Source organism: Salvelinus sp. IW2-2015, linkage group LG19, assembly GCF_002910315.2.
Source record: "Salvelinus sp. IW2-2015 linkage group LG19, ASM291031v2, whole genome shotgun sequence".
NCBI classification, from domain to species: domain Eukaryota; kingdom Metazoa; phylum Chordata; class Actinopteri; order Salmoniformes; family Salmonidae; genus Salvelinus; species Salvelinus sp. IW2-2015.
In genome coordinates, this window is record NC_036859.1 from 19,716,935 (window position 1) to 19,731,186 (window position 14,252).

At 41.3% G+C, this 14,252-nt stretch overlaps 1 protein-coding gene across 2 annotated transcripts; it reads right to left on the reverse strand.

Annotated features, from left to right (window-relative positions):
- Positions 1–2,679: 2,679 nt before the first annotated feature.
- On the reverse strand, positions 2,680–13,017 carry LOC111979819 (cysteine-rich secretory protein LCCL domain-containing 1). 2 transcript variants are annotated; one of them, XM_024010537.2, is made up of 15 exons: positions 12,938–13,017; positions 11,946–12,255; positions 10,378–10,496; positions 9,848–9,980; positions 9,633–9,748; positions 9,368–9,468; positions 9,115–9,267; positions 8,929–8,989; positions 5,226–5,292; positions 4,449–4,579; positions 4,197–4,240; positions 4,046–4,118; positions 3,758–3,827; positions 3,531–3,664; positions 2,680–3,291 (listed from the first exon to the last, which is right to left on the reverse strand). In XM_024010537.2, the coding sequence occupies exons 2-15, from the start codon at positions 12,201–12,203 to the stop codon at positions 3,240–3,242; spliced, it is 1,512 nt and encodes a 503-aa protein (XP_023866305.1). In that variant the 5' UTR covers positions 12,204–12,255; positions 12,938–13,017; the 3' UTR covers positions 2,680–3,239. The 2 variants fall into 2 exon arrangements, with proteins under 2 accessions (XP_023866305.1, XP_023866304.1); XM_024010536.2 differs by having other exon boundaries at positions 12,731–12,987.
- Positions 13,018–14,252: the final 1,235 nt, after the last annotated feature.

The window sequence follows — 14,252 nt, forward strand, 5'->3', positions numbered from 1 at the left end:
AGAGAGGCTTGCCAAAATCACAACTGGGTGGGTGTTTGTGGATGGAAAGTGATGAAGTTAGAGCAGGATGTTTGATCCACTGTGTAGAGCTGCATGAGAAACAGATTTGACTGTTATATTATCATGTTGTAAATAAAAATGTGTTTTAAATGGATATTGAGAACGTTCTGAAGTGCAGGATTAGGGCCAATTGAGTTGGGCCAATTTTTTAGGGCCAATCTGAATTGAGTTCTGAATTGCTCTTTAGTTCCAATAAAACATTTGAATTTGAATTGAACACTCCGCAGGAAGCAGAATTGGAAATGATTTACTGTAATTCTTAAAAACTCATGTTAAGGGAATTCTGTGAGATGTTTCCTATCTATTGCATGTGAAAGTGAAATGAAATTGCCACTGTTATAAATAACGCATTATCATTATAAAGCCAGCAATGCAAAGATGATTATGCTCCTCAAACTAAACACAGCTGGAAACTACAGTTATGTTAACAAAGTAATGATTAACTCTCTCAGGGAGTAAAGGAATGAGGCACTAACTGACACTACAATTATTTTTCTGGAGTTACTGATTGTTGGCCCATAAACAGTACATCATATATGTCCACCCAGAAGTCAACCTCAGGAACAAGCTATAAAGCATGAGAATGATTGTACAAGTTATATTTAGAAACCACTCACCTCTATACACCGGCTAATGTTTCTCTAGCGGTGAGCTGCCTTGAAATGTCAAACATACTTCAAAAACCTTATAATTACTGACTATATTTTACATAGCTGTACTGTACAATAAACCAACATTGAGTTCTCTGACTATATCTAGTAACATAAATTATGTCATTAGAGGCTCAGGAGTTACAAAAATAAATGTTCTATTTATTCATTTCCTGTGAACAGCGTCCAGTATGGATCAATGGGAATTATTCTATAAAGATTACACAGATCACCATTCACTGAAGGCAGATTAGTCATACTGTACTGTACTACAGTGTGTCAAATTTAAGAGGGTTATACTATAACAGCATTCATCTGGTGGAACTGATTTCTACACATTTTTACTCATTATTTTATTCAGTAGCAGGTATAATATTAGCTGTAGCTACAAATCTAATTTCACAAACCAGCACCTCTGAGATGACAATGTATTGATTCTTGTGTGGGTCTGTAACAGTGCGGTCTTTCATGTTGTGTAACACTCCTGTAGTAGTGAACAGTTGGCGTCTTTGCCAGTAGACTCCTCTGCAACACTGCCCTGTGAATTTTGACAGCGTTCTGATGCATGCCTCTCCTCTCTGGAGAGCAGTGCAGAACTCAACAAGGCAATCAGCAGCTAGTTCTATATCAGCCCTGGTCCTCTTCCTGGAAATTTCCTTTCAGTCCAGCCCTACTGGTCACTCAGCAGAATATATATATATATTTTTTAACCTTTATTTAACTAGGCAAGTCAGTTAAGAACAAATTCTTATTTACACAGAATGGTGGTGATAGTGGGGGTTGTGTGTTATGGGTCACCACTACACTACAGTGTATACAGTTTATTAACCATGGCTTTGCACTAGCAAAGGAGGCTAGCATGAACTGTATATTTCAAAATAAATAATTTTATGGATAAAGGTCAATCTGTCATGTTAGATTCCCCTGTTTCTGTTCCATATTGAAGTTTGTCTGTACCACTCAGAGCTATAATATTCAACTATCTCTTTGTATGTTGACTGACCATAGGTTAGCCAGCAGCATTAGTTGACCAGCATTAATTAAAATGCGTTATCCAAAGCAAACTCCTTTCAGACTAAACTATTGAGGAAAATATACTGAATTTTAACTTGTTTCTAAATCTCAACCACTTACATAAAGCACCCCACAGAGGGTATGTTTACATTAGGGTAAGTAAGGGTGACTGACAGAGACCTTTCAGCTGGGATTGACCACATCTGTGGCAGGCATGAGGGAAATGCATCCCAGGAAGTGAGATTGAGATCAACACACACAAAGTCACTCTTTGTCTGCTCTACCTAGCACACAGCCAGTGGGCCCAAGTAGTTTAACATAAGGGCTGGCTCAGCTTTCATTCTTTACTGCTCCTGGCTGGAAAAGATTTCTGCAAATATTGTTTTTGAAATATTGAATATGAGTGCCTGAATTCTGTGGATAGATGAACATGTGTAGGGTTGCAAAATTCCAGGAACTTTCAATAAATTCCCTGGTTTGAGGATTCTGTATTTCCTGCTTATTCTGGGAATCCTCCAACCCGGATTTCCGGAAAACCTGGGCATTTTACATTTTGCAACCTTAAACATGTGTAACAGTTGTATAATGTATATACCATGGTATTGTTGAATACTCCTTTCTGATTGACTTGAAGGGCATTCTAGAGCACAGAAATATGAAAAGCTTTACTACTGATTACCCTGAAGATTAGTAATGCCTTTACAAACAAATGTTGATCCAGGACAGTAAGAACGTACCCTCTTGGCCATCCATCACAGAATAGCAGTATTTTCCAGAACATTGACAGTGATAGGACAAAGCTTTTCTAACAACGTCAGGTAGCACTTTATACACTCCTGTATTATGAACAGCAGCAATCAACGGAGAACTGATATTTAAGGTTTTCTTGAAACAGATCATGGCGATCGTGTGTGTTCAGCAACAAGACATAGGAATCAATCACATTTATTTATAAAGCCCTTCTTGAATGAATGAATGCTCTGTCTTTTCAGAATTTACCATTGATTTATTCATAAATGTAAATAAATAATGCATATTTCGGCTGTCTCACACCCTTTTCGGTTCAGGCTATGACATTTTCTGACACACTCCTGGCCAGCCAGGCTTGAACTGTATAAATCTATGAATAAAGACTATACATTTTGTATCATGAAATACAACATCAGCCATCAAAACGTATAAAATACTTAAAAAAAATATGCATACAAAATAAAATAAAAACAATACATTTTAAATATCATAGAATGAAAACATTTACTATGCATGCACATTACCGTACATATTTTTCTGTTCTGATACAAATATCTATGAGAGATTGCTTTAACATTTTTACATTCAACTTATTTACAACATATTATATACATCAAATAAACAAGCTTAAAGATACACTGTTCAAATGTATATCTTTAAATAGGTTGTGCAGCTTGGCAAGAGAAGGAAACCATAAGCAATGTGATTACTGGCCGTGAAATGACAAGTGCTCTTTTTCATTGCCAGTGTCCTTGCAATGTGARTTCAAATGACTGCAAATACTCTGAATGCTTTGCCACCTGAGGGATTCTGTAGGCTGGGGGGAGAATGAACACTGGTGTTAGTTTGGATTCAGCTAAGAACAGTTTACACCATCAAGCCAAGGTATACTAGTCTACATCTCCATACTGTATCAGCAAAGGGAAGGAGTTTTTTCTGATCACAATAGCTGACTAGGAAAAACTCCTGGTCCCTAGCCATTATGCATCCAAAAGCATTTGGAACAAAGTCAAAACCCCACAATTGACCCGTATTTCCCTTATCCAAATCCCGTACCTTTCTGAAGCGATTCCATTCTGATAGCTACCGCTGTACTGTCTCCTCTTGTCCACGGGTTGCACATCCAGGTAGCCTCCTGAGTCATTCTGAATTACACCAGCATGGATGGCTGCTCGACATATACTGGATTTCTATAAAAAATAAGGTAGATTAGCATAGCACAAACGTCAGTTCTATGGAGAGAAATATAATCTGTATAGAAGGCCATTGTCAGCCAGACTTACATCCGAATAATATTGTGTTCCAATGACTCTGGCACGGGTCTCATGCAGACAATTGCGGGGGCAATACAACCTGGTGAAGGAAAATAGCCATGATCACAGTAGTCAATCAATCAAATGTATTTATAAAGCCCTTCTTACATCAGCTGATGTCACAAAGTGCTGTACAGAAACCCATCCTAAAACCCCAAACAGCAAGCAATGCAGGTGTTGTCTATACCTATCCAAACCAATCAACTTTACAGAAGAAGAGTATCACGTTTGGTTTATTAGAGTGAACTCTTTCTTTACCTTGGACAGTGCCGTGCAGGTCTTTTGTAGGAACAGAACCGTGCAACAGTGGTCTCACACGGTACTGCCTTTACTGAGAAGCAAAGATGCCACAATGTCATTTCAAAAATACATGCATATTGAGACAAAGGTGAAACTAGATCAGACATACCTGGTACAGAGAATACTTTGAAAGCATTTGCACTCCTGTTCATCCTGTAAATTTGAATAATATGGTGTGAAAACGTGACTTGCTGCTTTATTATAAACAAACATAATAGAGTGAAGTTGCATACCAAATGGCATCAAATTCCCTATAAAGTGTAATTATTTTGACCAGAGCCCTATGGGCCCTGGTCAAAAGTAGTGTACTACATACAGAATTGGGTGCTAGTTGAGACAAAGCTGTGTAAAATTAACTCACCCAAGAGACTGAATTCCATTTTTGTATGACTTTGTGAAATGTGGTTTTCTTCCTTGTCTTGTTACATCCAGCCAGCCTCCATCGTTGTCTATTATTCCAGCGTGTAAACCAGCTCCACAAACACTTGATTGCTGAAAAATGAAACACGTTTCACTACTCTTYATACGCTATGAAAGGGACATGGCATTTTCCATGCATTTTCCATGCCTTGCGGTTTTTGAACTTCTGTAGGCTTTTTGAATGGTCATCAATGGGCAAAAATGCAGCCCAATGGTCTTCAGCGCCAAAAAAAAAAAAACAGAATAAAAAGGCATCTGGTAGAAGTAAATTCATCTACAAACACAATTTTATATACATCTTAAATTACTGTGGGGACAGGACCCAGATGTTTGACGTAGTACAAAGTCAATTGCATAGCTCATGTAACCTTTATTTAACTAGGCAAGTCCGTTAAGAACAACTTCTTATTTACAATGATGGCCTACCCCAGCCAAACCTGGATGACACTGGGCCAACTGTGCACCGCCCTATGTGACTCCCAGTCACGGATTTGAACTAGGGACCTCTTACACTGAGATGCAGTGCCTTAGACCGATGCGACACTTAGGAGCCCTAAAGAGGGAAGGTTTTGGTTTTCCMTAATTATTTTAATTAGATCATAAAAATACATAAATAAAATGACTGAAGTTGTACTGTTATTTTATATCTAGTATCCCACAACTCATGCAGTTGGAATACATTTTAAAAAGTAATAGATAAAGTGTTTTCTGTTCGTACCATATCATAATACGCAGTCCCTATGACTTTTCCTGGGCTGGACAAGCATCCAGGAGGACACTCGTACCTGTAGGAAGAAATAACATTTCAAACTCAGTTTTGACCCATTCACAGAAATGAGTGAGAATGGTTAAGTGTAGGGTAATTTTGGTAATTAAAAGGTATTCCATGGCAAGCTATAGTAACTTTGGTAATTTATACTAGAATAACAAAAAAAATGTATTCATAAAGTTCATTTTTTATATCTGTATCCATATTGTCCATGAGTTTCTACTTGATAGACCATATGGTTCAAGATAAAATACCCTAATTAATGAAACAAAAATCAAATCAACAATGGCATTATTTTCAATTAACTCTGCAAATCAAATGTCATTTGCCACATGCTTCGTAAACAACAGGTATAGACTAACAGTGAAATGCTTACTTCTTTTTTCAAAAATGCACAGTTAAAGTTTTTTTTTTACATAAATAGTGACGAGGAATAAATACACAGTGAATAATGAATTTAAAAAACATGTCTAAATACAGGGAGTAACAGTACTGAGTTGATGTGCAGGGGTATGAGGTAATTGAGGTAGCTATGTACATATAGGTCGGGTTAAAGTGTTCATGCTCCTATTGTTTCCAGACTTGGTTCACTGGTACCACTTGCCATGCAGTAGCAGAGAGAACAGTCTATGGCTTGGGTGGCTGGAGTCTGACAATATTTTGGGCCTTCCTCTGACACCGCCTGGTATAGAGGTTCTGGATGGCAGTGAGTTCGGCCACAGTGATGTACTGGGCCAGGTGTGGACCTTCTGTAGAGCCTTGTGGCCGGGTGCCTTGCACTTGCCTTACCAAGCGGTGATGCAGCCAGTGAAGATGCTCTCAAAGGTACTTTTTGAGGATCTGAGGGCCCATGCCAAATCTTTTCAGCCTCCTGAGGGGGATGAGGTGCTGTGTGCCCTCTTCACAACTGTGTGGGTGTGGACCATGTTCATTTCTTAGTGATGTGGACACTGAGGAACTTGAAGCTCTTGACCTGCTCTAATACAGCCCCATCAATGTGGACAGGGTGTGCTCGCTCCTCCATTTCCTATATTCCACAATCAGCTCCTTTGTCTTGCTGATGTTGAGGGATTGGTTGTTGTTCTGGCACCACACTGCCAGGCCTCTGACCTCCTCCCTATAAGCTGCCTCATTGTTGTCGGTGAACAGTCTTACCACTGTTGCATTGTCAGAAAATGTAATGATGGTGTTGGAGTCATGCACCATCAGAGGAGACTAAGCACACACCCCTGAGGTGCCCCCGTGTTGATGGTCAGCGTAGCAGATGTGTTGTTGCCTTACCCTTGCCCCCTCAGGCAGCTCGTCAGGAAGTTCATTATCCAGTTGCAGAGGGAGGTGTTCAGCCCCAGGGTCCTGAGCTCAGTGATTATCTTGGAGGGGACTACGGTGTTGAATGCTGAACTGTAGTCAATGAACAGCATTCTCACAAAGGTATTGAGGGCAGTGTGGAGTGCAATAGAGATTGCGTCATCTATGGCTCTGATGGGACTCCTAACTATTAACTTTGCCACCAGTTTGGCAACAAAACATTGATGACCCCCCTTGCACACAGAAACTTGTACAAAGCTCTCCCTTGCCCTCTATTTGGTAAATCTGACCATAATTATATCCTCCTGATTCCTGCTTAAAAGCAAAAACTRAAGTAGGAAGCACCATGAAGCAGATGCTAAGCTACAGGACTGTTTTGAAGGCACGGACTGGAATATGTTCCGGGATTCTTCCGATGGAATTGAGGAGTACACCACATCAGTCACTGTGCATCAATGATGCCGTCCCCACAGTGACTGTGCGTACATACCCCAACCAGAAGTCATGGATTATAGGCAAAATCTGCACTGAGCTAAAGGGTAGAGCTGCCGCTTTCAAGGAGCGGGACTAACCCGGAAGATTAAAAGAAATCCCGCTATGCCCTCCGATGAACCATAAAACAGGCAAAGCGTCAATACAGGACTAAGATCGAATTGTTCTAAATTGGCTCCGACGCTCGTCAGATGTGGCAGGGCTTGCAAACTATTACAGACTACAAAAGGAAGCACAGCTGAGAACTGCCCAGTGACACGAGCCTACCAGACGAGCTAAATAATGCTCGCGTCGAAGCAAGTTACAGTGAAACATGCATGAGAGCATGCTCTGATCAACTGGCAAGTGTCTTCACAGACACTCTCCCTGTCTGCGTCTGTAATACCAACATGTTTCAAGCAGACCACCATAGTCCCTGTGCCCAGGAGCACTAAGGTAACCTGCCTAAATGACTACCGACCCGTAGCACTCACGTCTGTAGCCATGAAGTGTAGCCATGAAGTGCTTTGAAAGGCTGTTCATGGCTCACATCAACACCATTATCCCAGAAACCCTAGACCCACTCCAATTTGGATACCGCCCCAACAGATCCACAGATGATGCAATCTCTATTGCAATCTCTATTGCACTCCACACCTGGACAAAAGGAACACCTATGTGAGAATGCTATTCATTGACTACAGCTCAGCGTTCAACACCATAGTGCCCTCAAAGGTCATCACTAAGCTAAGGACCCTGGGACTAAACACCTCCCTCTGCAGCTGGATCCTGGACTTCCTGACGGGCTGCCCCCAGGTGGTAAGGGTAGGTAACAACACATCCGCCACGCTGATCCTCAACATGGGGGCCACTTAGGGGTGCGTGCTCAGTCCCCTCCTGCACTCCCTGTTCACTCATGACTGCACGGCCAGGCACGACTCCAACACCATCATTAAGTTTGCCGATGACAACAGTGGTAGGCCTGATCACAGACAATGATGAGACAGCCTATAGGGAGGTGGTCAGAGACCTGACCATGTGGTACAAGGACAACAACCTCTCCCTCAACGTAATCAAGACAAAGGAGTTGATTGTGGACTACAGGAAAAGGAGGTTCCTCAGATCCTCAAAAGGTTCTACAGCTGCACCATCGAGAGCATCCTGACGGGTTGCATCACTGCCTGATATGCCAACTGCTCGGCCTCTGACCGCAAGGCACTACAGAGGGTGACGCGTACGGCCCAGTACGTCACCGGGGCCAAGCTTCCTGCCATCCAGGACCTCTATACCAGGCGGTGTCAGAGGCGGGGCCCTAAAATTTGTCAAAGACTCCAGTCACCCTAGTCATATACTGTTCTCTCTGCTACCGCACGGAAAGCGGTACCGAAGCGCCAAGTCTAGGTCCAAGAGGCTTCTTAACAGCTTCTATATCCCAAACCATAAGACTCCTGAATATCTAATCAAATGGCTACCCAGACTATTTGCATTGCCCCCCCTTTCTACGTTGCTGCTACTCTGTTATTATCTATGCATAGTAACTTTAATAACTCTACCTACATGTACATATTACCTCAATTACCTCAACACCGGTGCCCCGCATATTGACTCTGTACTAGTACCCCCTGTATATAGCCTCGTTATTGTTATTTTACTGATGCTCTTTAATTATTTGTTACTTTTATCTCTTACTTTTTGGGGGGGTATTTTCTTAAATAAAGGTTACATTTAATTTTTACAAAAAAACAGCATTGTTGGTTAAGGGCTTGTAAGTAAGCGTTTCACTGTGAGGTCTACACCTGTTGTATTCAGCGCATGTGACAAATTACATTTGATTTGTAAACCAACATCCACTTTAGGAACAACTTAGGCCTACCTATTACAAGTGGTTTCTTTACAACGATCACGTAGCTTTGTCTCACAGTCCATCTGTTGACCTTTGAAAATAAGAAAAACTATTTCACTTAGACCTTCTGGCAGTGATACCCAATATTGACTTTTATCCTACTGTATAATGACATTGTGTATTAGAAACAGTGTCAAATTTGTGATAAATTCTTACACATTTGCACTGTGCTGACCACCTCATTCCTCTCCATGTTGTCATTGAGTGATGGTATTGGGGGTTGCGGTCTCGACCTTGGCTCTTGGGCCTTCGGCTCGATGTAGTTTGTCTCCTCTAGTTCAGGGGCAGGACGTCGGTCTACTCCATTCTCTGAAGAAGAACAAGTGTCACATCACATGTAATATACTCTGCAAACAAAATGCATGAAAGCAACCAATTTGTTATGGCACAACTTCTGAAAGCAGCCGACCTGTATAGCAGAGATTATCCCTACAGCCTCCACCGTAGCTGGGCGGACAGGCAGAGCACGGGCTGCCATGTTTGTATGGGGCATGCCCCCACCAGTTTCCCCTGCACACAAATGACATCATAAAACACACTGAACCTTTTGACCCAATCCTTCCCAGTTCCCATACACTACAGAACATACAGCAGTTGAAAATAAGAATCTGAACTTAATTTTTTTTTTTGGGGGGGTGGAAACATAGAACAATTAAAAAACCTTTCAAACTTACGGCGGTGAGTAGTTGCAAACCAAGTACACAGCTTTAGTCCAAATCATGCCCCACACATTCATGTTGTAGCACACATTAATAGCACATCCGATATGGCTGCTTGTTGCCCAAACCATCTGCAAAGACAGACAAAGTAGCTACCTTCAGTTAGTAGTCCTCTTAGACTTCTCTGACCTTAAATAAGGTTTTATGATATTGTTATAGGACACTCTTACCTGTGTGTAGTGAGTGCAGACAGGACCAGAACATCTGAAAGGGCAGTGTGGGTTACACTCCTGTGGATAGGGATAGCTGTAGTCTCTCACTTCATCATACCAGGCCTGAACGTGAAATGTTGGTGGTCGGTCTCTGAGGAAAGTAGAAACTAAACAATTTAACTAACTAGGGTTTCCCAAACTCGGTCCTGGGGCCTCCCAGGGTTGCATGTTTAGTTTTTTGCCCTAGTACTACACAGCTGATTCAAATAATCAAAGCTTGATGACGAGTTGATTATTTTAAATCAGCTGTGTAGTGCTAGGGCAAAAACCAAAATATGCACCCATGGGAGGCTCCGGGACCGAGTTTGGGAAACCCTAAACTAGACAACCCACAGCATTATACAGTATCAGTACTCACTGTACAGTCTAATCTCACATTGGTTGCCTCATGAGTTTATAGGACCCCGCAACATGTTAGGAAATGGGCATAGAGAATAACTGTATAATGATATAATCAAACTGGTCATCTCTCCAGATACTATACAGACCTTCCCCAGTGGGCACCCAGGTTCTGTCCAATCTGAGTTAGCATGTGTTGTGGTCCATGCTCCCACAGGCAGGTGTGTGCCCAGTGCTCAGCACTCCTCTCCAGATCTGTATCCCAAACCTTTCAAATAGCAAAGTCAGAGTTGTTCTGATAAGATAAAGACATATCTGCAGGCACATCAGATTGGTGCTAGTGCTACACTTAATACAGCTTGTATTAGTATTACTCTTGAAAGACAAAACTCTTGATAAACAAATTTTAAATACAAATTCTAACATTCTTCACAGAAAGTCTTGGGGGGCCCTGATGGCATTTTTAGTATTACTGGTCTCTTTGCATCAACTCTCCACTGGGCCCAGACGTCAATTCAATGTCTATTCTACGTTGGTTCAACCAGTGTGCGCCCAGTGGGTCTGCACTAAAGTGCAACAACCTACATGATCGAGATCTTATAAACGGGTCAAGTGAAGTTAAAAACTATCATCTATTTGTGCACCACTTGTTTCTTACAAAGAACTACGTAGATATGACTTGAGGAATTCTAACGTTTCAGCCAAGTTGTAGTAAAATTGCCCATTAGAAGAATAGGTGTAGTGTGCTGCTGTTCTGCAGTTTAACTGCACTAACACCCATCAAGGTTAATTGAAAAATGTGCCAGCCGGCTGCCCTGTACAGTCCTAATGTCTTCCATGTGTAGAACATTACATTAGTGATATCTGCATTCTGCACTGCTTAGGGTTAAAGCAATGGGCAATACTATATATGCCATTTAGCAGACACTTTTATCTAAAGCGACTGACAGTCATGCGTGCATATATTTTACATATGGGTGGTCCTGGGAATCGAACTGACCACCCTGGCAGCGCAAGCGCCATGCTCTAACATCTGAGCCACACAGGACCACAGTGTATCCACACAGGATACAAATCTCCATTTATGCATGGGAAATCGTCCAAATTAACCACCATACTTCACAGGATGATGCTCAACTGTTACATGTTTGAATCAACACAGATCCAGCTTTGTTGCCAAATGAAATGCAAAGATAAAGACTAATATTTGAAGATGTGAGTTGAAATGGTTGAGGCAGAGTGCACGATAACAGCGGAGGTGAGAGCTGGCCGGTTACCAAGGCAGGGGGCAGAGCTTGAGGTTTGGCAGGGCCAGTAACACACTGGCTTTATTGCTTGGCTGTCGGTCAGGCTTGTTTTTAGGTTTTGATCTATTTGAGCACTCTGTGCTCCCAGAACTTGGTGTGAAACCTCTGAGTTGGCCCTGACTTTGCAGTTGTGCTCTGCTGAAACCCATGGATGGTTGAATTGGTTTGAAAATGTTCCCGATTCTCAAGCCTAGATGTCTTGAGTCGTTGAGCAAGTATCATTAGCTAAGATGAAGTATCAGTSCAAAATAACTAACTAACACTTGCTTCAATCTGTAGTACTGTACAATCTCCTTCTACGTTCTCCAGTATGGGAAAGTCATATTCCAATTGCCTACAGTTCATCTTAGGATGACCTAAATATAACAGAAATGTGTGATGCAGACACAGCAGGTCCTGGTTTAGCTTACCATATACTCCATATTTGAAGCTTGAGGATAAACTTGACCTCTCAGGTTGTTGTGCAAATCGAGTATGAGGTGCATATCACCCTCAGTGATGGCTCTCTTCCCTCGCTGTTTGGACACCCACCACTCATCATCTTTGTTCATATACTTCTCCAGTAACATCTCCAGGTGAGTAGAGTTAGGGATCACCATAGAAAGTACTGTTTGCACAAAGAATAGCAGCCCAAACCCTCGTAGCCAGTCCTGAGTTCCACACTTCATAATGACTGATCAGCCTCTCAAGCCTTCAATACAAAAATCTGTATTCTGTTGGCTAAACAAGAGACAAAATAAAATACAAGCATTCAGAGACCTGCAATCCATTGTATGCTATTTGTTATTGATTAATACATTCACTTGAATGTGAGTACTGATGAATTATCACATCTTTGGCACATGGATATCATACACTAGAACTGATACTGTACATATATATTTTTGGTGTATTTTAAGTGCATGATAGTAGGTCAATTGAACTGTTCGCACAATTTCTCACAAGGAAAACATGTACGTTTTTGCCAAGCACATGCAATATTTCATGACCATGCATATTGCATGTGAAATTCTCTCACAGGYTGATAAGGTAAGTCTCATCAGATCCTGTTATAGTCTAGTAAACCCGACCCACCGTAGTAGCGTTGRTACATTGTTGGAGGCAACAAGTCTGCCTAGACAGGCTATTCCTGTTATAATACAAAACAGTATTTTCGTTATCCCAATGACGAATATAACATTTACAAATGATTTACCTTTCACCGRACACTGTTGTTCAATCTGGTCAACTATCCTCAGGAAACAATGTCCAACTCCAAAAGTTTTATTGCAGCCGAATGAAAGCTACTCTTCATACATCCTAAGATTTATGACATCTCTCATAACAGGAGCCAAAACTTTCGCAATAAGAAAGTTTGCCCGGGTAAAGTATCGTACATCCAACAAAAAGTCGAGAGAGTTACCTGTATAATATCTCAAATACGAGCGCTCCCTGCATTTATATGCCAAATTTGGATTTAGCGATACGTTACGCGGCAGACCACGCCTCCTCCAGAACGTTCGCAGGTTGAACTATTTAAAGACTCTGGTTCTGATTCCAGCCATCCCACTCAAAGTGACTGCAAGGTCAACTTTGAGCAATGACAGCCCACTCATATGTAAATTCAGTATTTCTTTAGAATAGTATTTCTGTATTTTGTTTGTTATAAGATGTGATTTTCTTCTATTATCACATTTACTGTGAGTTTAATTATTTTTCGCTGAATGATCTATTACTGTATTGTTCAAGCAGATTTCCAACCCCCCAAAAATCACTGTCTATGTTCTTACAAGCCTCAATAGCTTTGTGCCAGCATCCATTAAACTAAGAAAAGTTTTGCACTGTCCTTGTTCTCCTCCTGTAGACCTACTCCCTACCATTTTATGGAGCATGACCGTACTGAGCTCTGCAGATCAAATCAACTGTGTTCAAAACCATCAGAACTGATAAGGCTTTTTACACTTCAGTCAGTATCAACCCAAGTTCCAGACACAAGTTATTTTCCTCAGGTGGGTATAATGAGCATTTTCACAGGAGAAAGCTGGCATCCTCTATGTAGAGGGCAAGCTTTGCTCCCTGCTTTATGAGTGCATTCCTGGGGATCAGATTCTCAGAACCTTAGGTCATGCTGACTTCAATCCTACATTCCTACTAAGACTTCTAGATGAATCAACCCACATCACCAATAAATGTAAACTCAGCTGGAAATGAAGCCAGTGCCCATCTAACAGAGGTAACAAGTTGCTGTACAGTGCCATGGTTGCTTCCAGGTGACTGCATTTATGGGGAAACTTGTACAAGCAAAGACATTTTGGGTGCCTGAGTACCTCTGCCAATTTAAAGTTGCCTACTAGGGGAAATTAAATCGCATYGATAGTCCTCTTCAGTGATTTATAGTAGAAAGGCAGACACTCCCATGCTAGGGGTCAGTTAGGTTCTAGCACTGCAAGACTCCAAATCAGTGTGGAACCGAACAGGTCCAAGAGATAATTGGCTTATGTCTGGGCCTATACAAATGATCTGTGATGAGGTTGACCAGGGACATACTTTCTCATCATATTTAGCAGTGTACAAAACATTTCAGCAGGTAGTCGACATTGTGTCAAAGTAACTTTATCCTATGTTGTTTCCCCTATTATTCCTTTCATTCCTTGTCTTTATAGGACTTGCTTATTTGCAAAATGTATATCATAACCAGTCTTCAAATAGAGACATAGATGAATATTCACAAAGGAATA

Excerpts from the sequence above, each read along its gene's own strand:
- LOC111979819 (XM_024010537.2), bottom strand. The coding sequence starts at position 12,203 with ATGAAGTGTGGAACTCAGGACTGGCTACGAGGGTTTGGGCTGCTATTC. Across the intron at positions 9,268-9,367 it reads GGATAATCTCTGCTATACAG|AGAATGGAGTAGACCGACGT; the intron begins GTCGGCTGCTTT and ends GTTCTTCTTCAG. Across the intron at positions 3,292-3,530 it reads AATGGAATCGCTTCAGAAAG|CCTACAGAATCCCTCAGGTG; the intron begins GTACGGGATTTG and ends TTCTCCCCCCAG.